The sequence below is a fragment of the Ctenopharyngodon idella genome, chromosome 4, assembly GCF_019924925.1.
Source record: "Ctenopharyngodon idella isolate HZGC_01 chromosome 4, HZGC01, whole genome shotgun sequence".
Classification (NCBI taxonomy): Eukaryota; Metazoa; Chordata; class Actinopteri; order Cypriniformes; family Xenocyprididae; genus Ctenopharyngodon; species Ctenopharyngodon idella.
Window position 1 is genome coordinate 12614027 of NC_067223.1, and position 16167 is coordinate 12630193.

A 16167-nucleotide genomic window follows, 5' to 3' on the forward strand; every position below is an offset into this window, starting at 1 on the left:
TCAACATTTACTAATTCATTATTAAAATCAAAAGTTAACATTAGTGGACCTGAGCTGACATGAACTAACAGTTGTATTTTTATTAACTAACGTTAATAAAGATTAACAGATACCGTAACAAATGTATTACTCATTGTTAGTAATATTACTTAATGCATTACCTTATGTTAACTAATGGAACCTTATTGTAAAGTGTTACCACTTAATTTACTTTAAAAAAATGAATAACTTAAAATGCAATTATAAAGTAATATTAGTGTAGTGTACATATACATATATATCTCTCTAGCTATCTATGCATAAAATAAATTACCTATGTAGTATAGTTAGTTGCACACACACACACATTATATATATATATATATATATATATATGATTAAAAAAAACTAAATAAAAATAATAATAAAAAATAATAAAGGGTACTTTTAAATTATTCACATTAATTACTTATATCAATTATTCCTCTGAAAGCAAAAAGTAACACAATGTTTTTGGTTACATGCTTTCTCTGTTTCAATTGACATTTGAGGAGGTACTTCTGGTTTATTTGTGTATGGGATTTGAGAACTGCTTCTTTTATCTGTTTTTTTGTGTATGGAAAGTTCCAGTGCCAAAGTTTAACTGCAATAAATCAAATCAGACAGATCCGGCACTTAATACACGTGTGCTGGTGTTTTTCGGCCAGATCCCTGTTGGGTTGCGTGTACCTGGTGCGTGACATTGCTGATTGGAACGGTCTCTGGACTCAGTGCCCGTCTCAGCTGGGCATCTAGATCCTCCAGGGGCTGCTGGGACTAAATAATCCATTTCAGCAATTAGTTAGATTCACTTAGCCCCAAGAAACATACACACACGCAGACTCGTACAAACACTTATTACTCATGGCATGTGCACACAAATACAGCAGGGGAACCGTGTATCTAATTAATTTCTGCATGAGACGATCTCTTACAGTAAGTACAGGGTCAGATGACCACTGCCTGGAAGAACTGAATGCTTTTAATCCAAGCTGAGGCTTCCTTTCATGTTCCACATGAAATGGAGAGTAAATCCTATAATTGGCCCACGCTCTGCGGTTCCTGAAATGTTTTGTTCAGGTTGGCTTGCGGCTAAGTGCCATCACAGTAAGTTTTCAATTCAAAAGTGATGGATGAAAAATATCACAATCTACAGGATTAAGTCTCTTAGATTTAGTATGAATCGCCTTAAGTAGAATGGAAAGGACTTTCTCAGAGTATGACGTGAATGCAAGCAGGGTTCAGTTTGGAGTGAGGAAAATTATATAACATCCAAATTACTTTGATTAATTGAGGATCATCCACAACATGCTAAAAGATAAAAATGACAAATCACTGATGTTTTAGGGGTGTTTGTTCACTTAGAACCACTTTTGACTACTGGAACTCCTTAAGAATTAACTTAAGAAAGGGGAAGTCAAACAATCTGGGTTATGGATAAGTTGAAAACAAAACAAAGGGCAAATTTAACATTAACACGTAAAAATAAGGAAAACATAATTAAAGAGACAATAAAAAAGTTTAAAGCAAATGCAATCTACTCAATCAAATTAGAGTTACTGCTATTGTAAAACATCTTTTTCTTTAAAATCTCACAAGGGGACAAAAAGCACCTTTATATTCCCTTTCATAAAATAATTATAATTATTAACAACTGAGTTTGCTGTTTTTATTACAGTCCCAATAAAACCAGAAAATGAGACAAAACACACTGAAAATGTGTCATGTTGTTTTCTTAAATCACATTCTTCCTGTTCTCCACCCGTCAACGGCAGAGAAAAAGAGAAAGAGCAGCAAGTCAGAGTTAATGAGTGTCACAGGTCATGCTCCTAACTGGCCTCAAAGGAAAGCTATGCCATGCAGTGGTTTGATTCTTATGCGATTAAAAATCTTTACTCATGCTCTGCGTGTTTTATAGGTATGAAACTATATAAAAACAGAGTGAGGCAGAAAGAGAAAGAAGAAAAGGGCACCTGAGTTAAACAAGGTCCTGGGAAGGGTGGTAGGTGCTCTGTGGGCGGCGTGCCAGCCTGATCTGGGCCGACAGGCAACACCTAATGAACGAAGACGGAAGAGAAGCTAAAGTACTGTAAAGAACGAGAGCTGGCAGAGGTGTCGATGAACTGCCACAAGCTACATGCAGCATAAGCCTGAGTGTTATGTATGGGAATTATTCAAAGCTGTACACAAAATATGACTAGAGCTTTGTTATAATATTACAGAAAGGTGTCAGTTGAGTTATACAGTATTCATGTAGGATTACTATTTCATGCATTTTGTTAGTCATGAAACTTAACGGCCATGCAGAAATTGGGTTTAAAAATAGACTACAAAATCATCCAGTTTTTATACAGAGTAGTTAGGGGTTTGAGAGAAGGAAGTAAAATATGATGTTAAAAACAAGAAAAGTGTTTTAACCATGTTCCATGGGCCCTGTTTTCACCTGGTATTAAGATGCAATTTGGTCAATCGGATCACAAGTGGACAAGGGAGACGCACCCGTTTACACCTGGTATTTCAATCAGTATCTTTTATCTACTTTCAACCACTTCTGTCCTGTTTTTTTCGAGGGGAGGGTCTATGGGCGGGTAAAAGTAAGGGTTTCTTCAGATCTTTCGATTTAATCGACAAAATAAGCTTGCGTAATTTACATATGAACGCAACCATGAAGATGGAAAAACATACGGAGAGCATCAGCTTTTGTTTCTGCTCTGGCAACTGCAAGACCAGCCCAACACTGTGCGTGTTAGAAATCAGGAATGGTGAGTGCGTTTTTCGTCTTCAAACTAAACTTGTGTCTACAGCCGAAAAAGTTTAAATCCCATCTGGCTAGCGCGCTTCCCATAATGTTTACCCATTAAGTCAGTAGGCGGAGAGCAGGGTTGCCAGGTTTTCACAACAAAACCAGCCCAATTGGGTAAAATATGCGTTTTTGGTGGGGATCCCCTGGTAAATGGTTCAGGGGCTAAATATCATGTTATTCGGGGTCGCTTCAACCCACGGACATGAAAAACAACTCGTGGCAACAGTGATAAAGTAGTCCAATTCCGCGGGAAAACCACAGACTCGGCAACACTGGCGGACAGTATGTGTCTTTAGTGGCTGTTCGTATACATTTCGACCACATGAGTGTTTCCACTACGAAAGCAATCCAGTCGAATCGCTTTCAACAACCTCTGGAAGTGGTCGAAAGTGGACAAGCTCGAAACGTTTTACAACCCGTTTACACCTGTTTTTAGCATCGTCCACTTGTGATCCGATCAACCAAAACGCATCTTAATGCCAGGTGGAAACAGGGCCATGATGTCAAACTGGAGCTTACATTATTTTCAAGACTGTTTATCAACCAGTCACTCACCGGTAGTCTTGATAACGGCGCTTTTGATGGAGTCGTCTGACTGTAGCCGACCGGGGTGGAGCCATTGCCCATGGAGGTCATTGGAGAGCCAGTGGGCTGACCGGAGGAGTTGAGGGGTAAACTAGAGGGAGGGAGAGGGGTGCCACTAGGGGTGGCACAGGCAGTTGGAGAGGAGGTGCCAGGGACACTTGGGGCCGCCAAGGGGTCAGATGTGACATCAGACTGTGCAGAGGGCGGACCAGAGCCCAGGTCCATGAAGAGCGACCGCAGCTTCTTATCCAGAGCCTGGATGTCATCGACACCCTTTCCCTGCGGGTCGCTGTCACATTCCACAGAATGTGCGTGACTCTGATTGGCCACGGTGGAGGTCTGAGGTTGGCTGTGCATGGGGGTGGGCTGCACAACTGGTATGTTGGTGGTAACCGGCTGGAGGGTGGGCATTTGTGACTGAGCTGCTGAGACGGGAATAACCGTGTCGGGGATGGTGGATGGTGCGAGCTGTGGCGTCTGGATGGCTGTGGTGGTGATGGAGGCTGGTGTGAGCTGAGCTGAGGTGCAGGGGATGGGCAGCTGTTCACCACTGCCAGATCCCATTGGAGCTGCAGGGTGAGTGAGCGGGGCAACAGTACTGGCGGGTACAGGCATGGGGACTGGGGTTTGGGGGAAGGATGTGGCGGCAGGCACAGCTGGCATTGGCAGTGAGGAAGGGGTGGAAATAACACTGATGATGGCAGGTTGAGGCAGAGGGAGTGAATGGGCTGGAGGGGAGGTGACGGCAGAGGCGGGAAGGGTAGGAGGAGGAGACGATGACCCCGGAGGGTTTATGGAGACTGAGGGTAGAGATGGTGAAGCAGTCACTTCAGAAGACACTTGGGGAGGGACAACAGGAGCGGTGCTAGTGGGCAAGGGTGTTGCAACAGGCACCAGAGGGGGCATGGAGACATGGAGCATTGGTGGCGCAGTGCTGGGACCCGGGTCAAACCGGCCTTGACGCATCTCAGAGAATGCCTGCTGTAGACTGACTGCAGATGCAGACATAGAAAGCCCCAAGGCAGGCGCTGCAACTGACACAGCTGATAAAGAATAGAAATTCAAGTCAAAAATGAGTATGCAGTTATATAATTTGTCTAACATGCTATATCTAGTCTAGACTATTTGTATTGGGTATGAGAGCAGACATTGAAACCAGAATTGAATCCAGTTTAATGATTTGTAGATAGATAATTCTTAGGAGCTGGAAGTCAGAGGGAGCTCCATCTTTTCATGAATTGATAGCAGAATCGGGCTGCATTAGAACAGATGTCTTATAAACAGTCTGGCATATTAGATTTGTAGTATAAGAAATGGAACAAATATCAAACCTATTTGGAGTGCACATAGTAATGAACATGAGAGAATCATGTTTACAGTTGAAATTTTAATTGTGCTTTTGATGGGTTTTTTATTATTAAGATTATGTATTTAAATGTATTTAAGTTATATTTAATTGTAGGGGGGTGTTGATAACTAGTCTAAAGGGCTGATTCATGTACTATTCAGTATTTTTTATTGGAATCAATAAAAACTGCTAATCAAAAAACATGATACATCTAATAGACTTCATTCCTTTTTATCACTCAATTGAACCTGTATGTCTATATTTTACATATTAAACTCACAGGTTGAAGGTTCTTCACGAAGAGGGATTGTGGGAGGGGGTGCGCTAAAGAACTGATCCTTCAGTCTGGATTCAGGCACTGGACTGACGATAAACCTGCGGCCTGCAGAGTGCACCACCTGGGCAGCTGAACTAGGCGCCACACCTGGGAGAAAAAGAGGAGAGAAGACCTCAGTCCTGACACATCATTAATAGAGGACATTAACTTGTTTTACATGCTGGGATCGTAAGCTCTACCTTGTTCAAGAGGCGCTGATGTAGTAGGCATATGCTGCTCATGAACACTGACCATCTGTAAGATATTGTTAACTGTGATTTACACAATTTCACAAAAATCATTTCAACTTCTATACAAATAGAGTACAATGTGATGTCCTATTGCTTTGTTTAAATAGCAATAAAGACAAATTACTATTATCTAACAAAAAACGGACATATCATGAAAAGTGGCTAGTTCTAAACACACTAATGTTTAACTTAATGCTAGAAAATAACAAAAATCACCAAAAACTTATCACATACAAAATAGATGTAAAACAAAAAAGCACATAAACTGTAATAATTCATTTGACCATTTTGTTGATCATTTTCTGATTTCATTAATATTTTGTTGAAAAACTATACATAAAAATTATTTTTTTATACCCAATTTGTATACATGGTCTTCCATGCAAGCTTTTTCATGATTTCTGCAAATGGCAATTTTATTCACTGCGAGGCATGGAAATACTGGGTGTAAAACTATAGGTTGTGATGCTTTTTAGAAGGACGTACCTGGCTGCGCTCTCTCTCCACACCTTTCTCATCAGCTGTTTCTATGACCTCTCGGATCTGCTCAATGAAGTACTCACGCTCGCTCTCTAGAATGAACTCACTTTGTACCTAAGATATCACATGAAGGAAATAATCTCTCTTCTTAATGAGTTTTGGAAGCTCAACGTGTATTTTGGCAACAGAAATGTAATTTTATTCAACACCAGCTTTTTGTCACATAGATCAAGATCAAAAGAAATAAGTTAATTTAGCATATCTGGTCAGCATTAAAAACATGCGGGTGGTGTTTCAAGTTACCATTATCTGTGCAATTTCCTCTGGGTTATCGCCATCAAGATCAAACTTGAAAGTCACCATTTTCCTGTTGTGCGTTTCTAATTGACACTCCGCAACTCTATCGCCCATGCTGGAGATCTGAAACAAACATGAGAGATGTTTGTTTAATGTCTTTAGCTTTTCTACCACCATCAAAAACTAATAAAAGGAAAACGGCAATGTATTGGACGTACGTTAAGAACATTGAGCTTGGCCTTAGAGGTCTTTTCATGGCGTGAACGGCTGCGCACTGATCTGCGCTGGTGACGTTTGGCAGAACGACCCTCATGCCTGCCACCCGTTACGCCTTCATTGCCATCACTGAGCCCAGATGCCACATCAGAATGACCGCTAAGGGGAAAAAAAGAAAGAAATAAAAACACATGACGACTTCAGTAATACAGCCAAAGACTTTATATATAGAAAGACAAAGATGGTGCACTCGTATTATTAACAATGGGAGAAAATGCAACGTGAAATAAAGCACAATAAGTCCTGCCTTCTAAATAAGAGCCAATCGCTGATTGGTAAAGTCATCGCGTCACTGCGCAGACGCGCACTTACAACTGCGCATGTGCATTAGCTTGATCCAGCCTGAAAAATGCTGTTTTTTATCATGATTCGAGCATTTAGAAACAAAATTTATGAGACACTTGTTTTCCAAAAGATGCATTTTAGGCAGGTTTTATCACGCTGATGTTAGTTAAAGTGTTCGTTCTTTAAATAAGTTTGTTTCTGTTTAGTTATTTGATGCTATAAAAACGCGGGTTGTTTAAAGTCATGATTGACAACTGAGATTGACAGCTTCTCTGAGAGAAGTAGTCGCTGAAGCACCAATGGACTTTTTTCTGGATCTTCGAGAGGAGATTGGAGCTTTAACTTTAGTTTCTACATTTTCAGTACTGTTTATTTCACACCGACATAATGAGTTGCTCTGTTTATTAACCGATTCTGCGGTAGTGTGGGCGGGACCTTGATATCGCAGCTCCACTTCGCGCTCAGACTCGGGCTCCAAGTTCACTATGCGCAGATTTGACACTCAAGATGTCAGCGCCATATTGGCACACTGGCGGCTTCACTTACTACAATGGAAGAGAGTAAAGGTGCGTCGTCCATCTTTTTTTTACAGTCTATGGAAATGACTTGCCTTAAAGGGACATTGATACAGCACAATGTATATTCTGGATCTATTTTACTGCGTTTTTCACTTACTGATGAACAGTTACATGTTATGGATCTGCTAAATGGTGATTCTTACCTCTCCACAGCAGGAGTTTGGAGTTGTGACAGCTCTGTTGTCAAAGTTTGAGAGACGCTATGAGGTGTCTGGAACATCAAACGGCAAAAACAAAAAGAATTATAAAAGAAAGATACAAAAAATAAGATCAAAGAAGACGAAATATCAAAATTCACGTCTAAATAAGAAGTACAACTGCTTCAGGCAAAGCTTCCATGTTTTTTTATTGTGTTTTCTAAAAAAATAGGTCTTATTTCACAGCCAAGAAAAGAAAGGACGCTGTGTGAAGACAGCTTAGCAGCTATGCTTCCCAGACAGACAGAGATAACAAGAAGTATGAAATGTCAACACAATAGCTTTCCCTATGAAGTAAGCACAAACTGTCTGCACTGATGCGTTTGGGGCCAGTTCGGTCCATTCCAGGTACCTGCACTGGGGTGTCGGCTGGCAAACATGGATGTTCGGTTGGGGAGGGGACTGTGGCCACATGGATGGTTGGCACAGGTGTCACTAGAGGCGGTACCAATTTGGGTAGATGGGGCAGCAGCACTGACGGGGACGTGGCTGGCACAGGCACAGCTGCCGGGCACGTCAGCGCTTCAGGCACTGGTTGCTGAGGAAACGGGGCAACTGCTATAGTTGGCACGCAGAGAGCTGCACTGCAAAGCTGAGGGGAGGTAGGAGAGGGGTAGCTGGGTCAGATCAGTGGTTGGGAATATGGAGAACGAGGGAAATGCATCTGCAAGCACCGACCGGATGGAGACGGCAAGGCCAGTTTATGTGTGAGAGGAGCGATGTCTTAATAAACCGCAAGAAAACAATCACAAGATCAGACCACATGACAGAGACAGCATGCCACGGGGTGAACGGAGGATCACAATGACCGCAAGCAAAACACACACGAAAAACAAACTATAATTTTAGTGCCAAACGGTTATTAGATTAAGTTAGGAGGGGCTCCTCTCTAAGTGCCTATAAACGCTGCCACTGTCAACAACAAACTCGAAACAAAATCCAAATCCAACACCACATCAAACATATGTAACACAATTTACTTATTAGCAACTGAAAGAGATCACAAGTAAACAACTTCTGTTTGTGTCACTACAATGTACCTGCACTTCCAGCTAAAGGGAAAACAACTGATCTGTACTAAACCGGGGAACCGAACAGAGGAACTCATCTCACTACCACAGAACTGACAACCATGCAACATACAGGCAGAAACATGCCAGAAAACATCAATCATTCAAACAAGCATAGCTGAGGCACTTCAGAAAGAGACAGCAACAGTGTTTTGACACAGAAAAAGAGGGAAAGTAAAACAGAAAGAAGAAAAACTTCTGCGCAGTAATTTACCATATTTAAAGTCAGCACAAATGCATACACAACATAATTTACTTCTCTGAAGTGATTTGTAATGTTTCAGAGTGCAGCAAGATATTATTTAGCAAGATTATATATATAAAATTGTAATTATATAATTGAATTATTTCGTGTTTGCTTCTAGCTTGATTTGCTTATATCACATTTGATTGTACCTGTGTGGGCTGGGGTCCGGGCTGGACCTGCGTCTGAGAACTGCTCTGAACCACAGTGCTGGGAGGCTGTTGGGGAGCTTGCTGTTGGGGTAGTGAGACACCTGGTTGGGATGACAGCACCAGAGAGGCCTGTTGTGGAACAGCAGCCTAAAAGAGAATAAGCATTCTCACATTTACTTCACCTATTGATATTAGGCTCAGAGGCTCTATGGGAACACCAAGTCTTAGAAAACAAGTACATTTTAGGATCACATGCAGTCTGGTCTCAACCAACTCATCCTACCATCCCTATGTGACATAAAGGAAAGTATCAGGTTGAAATTAAGTCTATAGACATAATTTTTAGTTTGTAAAAACAAACAAAACATTTACATGTTCATTCACAGCAATGCACTTGACATTCAAGTGCATTACTGCAAATTAGATTTTTGTTTTTACAAACCAGAGGACAAAATTATGGTCTGTGGTAATCATCAACAGCATGTCACAGATGATGTTCACATTGCTAAACCTAGAACATCTTATTTTTTTTATTGATTTTTTTTTTTTTTTTTAAATAACTTACCTTTGGAGAACAACTCAACATACACCCACTAAATCTTAATTTAAATTCAATTACTACACTAATTGATCTTGATCTGGGTCTACAAGATGTGATAATACTCACACTGACAAGCTTCCTTTCCAAGCCTCACAGAACTACTGTATATTTTATTTTATATACCTCATTATGCAATAATAAAAAATGACAAAACTAAAGAGGGCAAGGCAAAGTGTTCAAAAAGAAAGGTCAGTGAATGTGAGGAAGAGGGAAAAAGAAAAAGAAGCAGAGAGAGAAAGAGAGGAATGGGGTTTTTCTCTACCTGCGAAGGGAGTGCTTGGACGTAGTAAACTCCATACTATAAGAAACAAATACAACACAGCATAAGAGAAAGCCACCTCTGATGTCCACAGCTTTCACACGCAGGAGAGAATCCAGAGAGATTCAAACAAACAAAAATAAAACTCAAAAAGGTTTCTTGGCCAATATTGGAGCTCCATTTATGCTAATGAAAGGGGGGAAGGTGATTCTGATTGGTCAGACACATTGATCTTACCTGTTGAGAAGCAGCGGCAGCTGATGGGGTGCTGCAGGAAACCATAGACACGGCACTTGAAGACTGAGGGATGGGGACCTGCACCTGTTACGAATATGAAGTGGAATATGGGGCCAGGCGAGAAAGTGAGAGAGAAATAGAGAGAGAAAGAGATATGGCAGTGGTGGAGAGATGAAAAGAAACAAAAAGACAAGTCAAAACATGTTGGTGGCTACAGCAAAAACAAAAAATGACTTTCAAATACTGACTGTTCATACACAAAATGTGAATACTCTGAGCAATGCAATCAGGTCACCATTCACTTTTTGTGTATGCCTCTCACATCTCACGATTAAACAACAAACAAACACCAGGTGTTAGCCGGGGAGTGAGTAGGCTTCATGCATGTGACTCTACATGATTCTGTAGCTTGGGTGAATGTTATATTAAAAAAAAATAAAAATAAAAAAGCACAGGGAAGCACGTGGAGTTGTTTGTATAACCAAGGAAGCGTCTCATAAAATAGACCTGACCACTAACATGGCTCGATTTGACCACCTTCCCCTCCACACAGAGAGTTTCAACAGAAGCAACCCTTAGAAAGCTACAAGTATACTTGTCCTTCAATTTCTCTTCTACAAGGTACAGACAAGTATAGTTGCTCCAGACGTAGATCACCTTACCTTGGCATTACACTGAAACATTTATTCATTATTAGCAAGAGGCTTAGAGAGCAGCAGGAAATAAGGAGCCTTGGTAGATAAGAGGATGAAAATAACAGTGGATAAAAGATAAAGTGAGGTAGAAAATATGGGACTGCAGAACGACATTGATAATGCCAGCCTTCTAAGGGTTAAAAGATGACTTCTCAGCTTATGAAGTTAAATGTCCTAAAAGTAGCCAACAAATGTTGGGCTCTTGTGCAGGTAGTTCTTTACTGAGGCTGTATCACGAGCGGTTTCCTCGACAAAGACAAAATTGAAAATCAAAAGTCACTGAGAACTGTTTTAACCATTTCCAGCCAACTATAATGTAGCAGCAGATCTAAAAAGCAGCTGTTAGGGTAAAGTACAACAAAAAAACCCATGATTTTTTGTAAGAAACATTAAAAGCAAGATTAGAGGTACCTTAAAGAGTCAAGCAAACCTGTCTAAACCCCCTGTTTGTGTTGTATGTGTCTGTGTGTTTGGTCATACAAATCCTCCATTCAAGCCTCTTTGTACAATATCTTCCAATCCTTCAAAAACAGATATTTTCCACTACTTGATGTTGGTCTTTATCATTAAATTAAATTGAAAGAGGCAAACAAACTTTCAGATTTGTATGTCATGTACAGATGTGTAGTTTTACATGATATCTGTACAAACACACGTATCATATACACCATTATATGAACATACACACAAAATAATACTTACAACAGGCATCTAAAATGAAAATCAATGGACATAAAACAAATCATACTGTCTAATGGAAGATACAGAAATATCTTAGCACAAGGGGATTTAAAAAGCAGGTTTATGCATTTTTTTTGCCCAATGCACCTTGTGAACCTTTTTGAGCCCTAAATTATGGCTGGAGAGGGTTAAAACCACAACCACGGGACAAAAAAAAAAATCAGGTAACTGAGATAGAGACAGGGAGGGCTTGGGAGAGGTGGACGAGAACGAGTATTTCTAGGTACCAAGGTAGCTCCCTGATGGGACAAGGCAGGCTCGTGGTATGCGATGTCCTGTGGAAGGGATGGTTGACGGGCCCAGGTACTGTGCAGAGCACTGATGTGTGAAGATGGAATGGTGGACGATTCAGAGGGTGGAACAAACAGAAACATCGGTTGACTGGGTGGGTGTCCGTCACTGACATTGCTCCCTCCGTCTGTTTTGTAGTAAGAAGTTTGTGGGATGGATTGAGCTGCAGAACAGTCTTGATGTTGGTACAATGGATGAGGCGGAGGTGAGTGGAACTCCCCAGCATCGGAGGAGGTCATGGAGTCACTTGAAGGCTCAGGACTGAGCTCTTTATGTCCATGGAGAAGCAGGCTGCCTGGGGGAAGGGGCAGCTCCGGGCTCACATAGCTGTACAGTTCTTCGGTGACGGGCTGCAGTCGACCGCACAAGCCCGGGTTGCCAGTCGCTTCCTCCAGGTTAAGGTCCATTGAGCCCCGACGGGCTCGGTAGAGTCTGGATGCCAGCATGGCTGGGTCTGCCTGCAGGTTGTGCATGTGGAATTCAAAGGCGGTGCTTGGTTCGGATGTATGAGCCAGCACGGGTGGTGCAGAATGGGGAAACGAGTGGGGCTGATAGCCTGGATCTGCAGGTGCGGTTTGCTGGGGAGCAGAGGTGGAGCTAGACACAGTCATGGTAGGTAGTTGCGGGATGGGGCTGTGGGTCAAGCGCATGTGGCTTTGGACATGAGGGTGTAGGTAAGCTGGTCCAGGCTGTGATTGAGTCTCATAGGCCAAGCTGGCGGCAGCAGCAGCAACTTGCATTTGCTGATGGAAACTGATTTGGCTTATCTGATGTGCAGTCATAGGGTAGCCACCGTAGGCCATGGCTTCAAGATGGTCCATTAATGCAGCCTGGTTGAGGCTGAGTCTGCGTACAGTTTCCTCTTGCTCGGCCCTCATATCCTTATATCCGTATAGCGACTCCGCCGGGGGCTGTAGGTGAAGTGGCTCAGCCAACCTTTGAGCTGCTATCCCAGGCATCATGAACAGGGAGGGTTCGACGCCGGCACCCAGGGCCTCCACGCCAGAGAACGGGTGCAGGCTGCTGCCGTAGCTACGGTGGTAGGCGGGCTGGAAGTGACGCGTGTGGGCCTCCAGGATGGAGGTGCTCTTGCGCCGCTGCACGTTGAAAGCTTTAGGCGGGCAAGATGGCGGAGGGGAGAATGAGACGGGCCGTTCCGGGATGGTGGGGAAAAAGAGCGGGGGCTCGACCAGACCCGAGCCTCCTCCACCGTACGGCTGACTCACTGATTGCGGCTGCAGTGACAATAACATACAGCATCTTTGTGAGGAAGTAGAAAAAGCAGCATCACAAAATTCACAAAGCAAGAGGAAAAACAGAAAGAGAGAGAGAAAATAAAAAGATAAACAAGTGAAAAAACAGCAGATAATATTCATCCCATCAGGCAAAGATGTCTCAATGACAATAGAATAAATCAAGAGATGTTTAAACGCTAAATGAGGTGTAGAAACATGACAGAGACAGATTTTCAATTAAATACAGATGCTTTACAGGCTGTGGGGCCTAGGAACCATTTTTAATGATTGCAGTTCACGCCAATCTGTATTTAATGTGAGCACAGGGTTCAAGCGGAGTGGGCCAGGCTAACGCGGGTATCTGAAAGAGATTTTAATGTCACCTGTAGTCAATAAAATGCAACCCTAAACATTTAACTTACAAGAAGAGATATAAATAAGCTATTTACCCTTGTGATTCTTTACACAGCGGCTAATTTGTGAAATTGCATTATGCATAACACACAACTTTTTGCTAGCTTAGTAGTAACATTCCTAAGTGGCTAACATTAACTGATTTGGGACTAGGCAATTTGAAATACGGCAGCTATGTGCTTTAAGTCCAATAATAGTTTTAACAGCGTGATAGAGCTTGGCACTATGAGATCGTTGGGTTTAAATTCAATGTTCTTGGATTCTGAATAACACACTTTGATTTAATAATGTAGCAAGGTGCCATTTACATTTTTAGATCACACATTTGTTGATTCTTTTGCTATTATGGATGTAAATATTTGGCATAACCAAAATTAAATTCTACTGCATCAATCTGGATTACATTCTTATTGGCACCAGATTATTCTTTACAGATACCCAGGTTTTACCCAAGTCCAGCTCAGCGGGAGAATCCTGGTTCACTGGGAGACACTAACATACAGGACTGGCAAAGATTGCTGGGAGGCTGGCACGGCGACGGGGTGGGGCCGAGTGAAGGGGCAGGACGCTCTCCAGTGCTTTAGACAGTCGGCCTGCAAACGTCTCCCCATCTGGCCTCCCCAGCCGGGGTGAGAGTGGGGCTGATGCAACTGGAGGAGGGGTGGAAGGTGGCTTGGGAGGGCACGATAGAGCAGAGGTGGTAGAAAAGCAGGGCACGCAAACAGACATGCTACGACCACGACGACGGGGGAGAGGTGGAGGAGGCTGGAGACGAAGGAGGGGAATTGTCTATTAACCATAATGGAACACAAATGACACATAAAGAACAAAAGCCAAATAACCAAAAGGAAACTATAAAGAAACATTTGATACAAGATTAAATATTAACATTGCATTCTAAGATGATAGAAAGAAAAAGAAAAGGTTGATCTACAGTAAATCTTGACCTATAAAGGTTACATGTTGAAATCTAATATCTGCTGACGAGTCAGACAAAAAGAATAAGCTTGGTTCAATTGATGATTCATGATGTTTCAAACGCGAAAAATAGTTTTACAATGACCAACACGTTATCAGAAACCTTTATGCTATGAAATGATTGCATGTGACAGAATACCAAAACCTGATTCATGAATCATGAATTGCGAGCAGATTTTGTTGCAGATTGTGAGATTAAAGTAATACTTTTCTAACTTGATCTGAAATTAATCAAGTTGCACATTGTTACACAGAAAATTGGTGTGTTAATGACCGGAAAATATATTTTGGGTAAGAATAAACCACTAAAGAAATGGCACTAAAAATGACATTGCTTAAGCAGCATTCAGACTCCAAGAAATCTACAGCACAGAAAGTCTACTATGTAGATACAAACTTCATGTTTGTAATGCATGTTAGCAAAGTCCATGAAAACATCAATCCTCTGAGATTTTTTATGATAATCAACAGCATAAACAGCATGTAGAGGATATGTACAGTAAAAACAAAGACCACAAACAGCACACATTGTGTATAAAAACAAAAAGAACAAAAATAAATGTAAAACAGCAGTCATCAGTGCTGTGCAGACTTCTGATATCACTGAGTCGTAACAATTAAGCATTTCAAGTCAGGTCAGATGAGACTATTTATTTATAAAACCACTGTTATAAAATAAATCATTAGAAGTCATATTTAGAGAGATAAAGGTGTGTGCTTATGACTAAAGTGTTTCAGGCTCTATGGAAAATGATGCAAATTAATTCAAAATTAATGAGTGAGAAGAGATGAGAAACTTAAAACAAACTCAAAGTCCCTGAGAAAGAGCTGGACAGTGCCATCTATGTGTGCCGTGACACTGAACTGATCATGGTTTAAGTGCCCAGGATGTCAGGACAACATACAGCTTGGCACTAAAGAGAAACAAGCAGTGATGGAGGCCTGCCAGTCTGCACAGCATGATATACTGCTACATGACACTGCCTTTTTGGGAGGAACCAAAAATACTGACATGAAAAACAAATAAGGTAAAGTAACCCAAAGAATGTACTGTATGTAAAATGCATAGTGGATGAAGAGGGAGTGGCAGCTCAAATACACGTGGGAAGTGGAAATTTAGAAACAAAAGTGAGAGAGAGACAGAACTGAGAGCAGGCTGTATGAAAAGAATCAAATCCATTTAGAGGGTAGACGTTATGACTTTGCTTTCCATTCCCATGCATCATTCATTTAGTGTCTGATAATAACAAACCATCATCAAACTCCAAATACATGCAACCACAAAGAAATCATATTCAAAAGTCAAACAACAACATTGATTCATGACTCATTTGTTACTCAATCACAGCTACATGAAGTTCAACTTTGTATTGCTTCATTAGCTTACCTTTGCACAGGATGAAAAATTATGGAAACTGATGCAGACATTAGAACTTAATAGACTGAAGACAAACATGTGGCCACATGATTCTGAATTAACCAGTCAATAATAAGGCCAAGCACACACTACAATATAGAAACATGTTTTCCTGAGCGCATTAAAGACTCAGTTTCTTGTTTTTCATCGTGTTGTCGATGTTATTGTGCTTTTATTTATCATTTATATCTTTAAACATGCTCTTCTAATTTTAAGCCTGATATACTATTCATTCATATTCATTTTTGTATACTTTTATTATATATTTCTAATCTTTATTTCTCTATTTAAATGTTTATTTAAATTTTCTATTCAAACATTAACAAATATTCTGTAACAACCAGAGAAAAGCAGAGACCATTTTGAAATATTAAAATGCTACAAAAAACATAAATCAAA

At 41.2% G+C, this 16167-nt stretch overlaps 1 protein-coding gene across 14 annotated transcripts in view; it reads right to left on the reverse strand.

Annotated features, from left to right (window-relative positions):
• Positions 1-16167, reverse strand: part of wnk1b (WNK lysine deficient protein kinase 1b) — an 80614-nt gene that overhangs the window by 14743 nt on the left and 49704 nt on the right. For 10 of the 14 annotated variants that reach the window (XM_051892439.1, XM_051892436.1, XM_051892435.1 and 7 more), the window contains 13 exons: positions 11661-12959; positions 9998-10081; positions 9764-9799; positions 8901-9047; positions 7381-7448; positions 6317-6473; positions 6105-6221; positions 5808-5915; positions 5271-5325; positions 5035-5178; positions 3377-4449; positions 1992-2072; positions 709-795 (listed from right to left, as the gene is read on the reverse strand). In XM_051892439.1, the coding sequence (XP_051748399.1) occupies positions 709-795; positions 1992-2072; positions 3377-4449; positions 5035-5178; positions 5271-5325; positions 5808-5915; positions 6105-6221; positions 6317-6473; positions 7381-7448; positions 8901-9047; positions 9764-9799; positions 9998-10081; positions 11661-12959 (3456 nt within the window). The remainder of the gene's footprint in view (positions 1-708; positions 796-1991; positions 2073-3376; positions 4450-5034; positions 5179-5270; positions 5326-5807; positions 5916-6104; positions 6222-6316; positions 6474-7380; positions 7449-8900; positions 9048-9763; positions 9800-9997; positions 10082-11660; positions 12960-16167) is intronic. The other 4 variants (XM_051892443.1, XM_051892433.1, XM_051892434.1 and 1 more) reach the window with 4 other exon arrangements.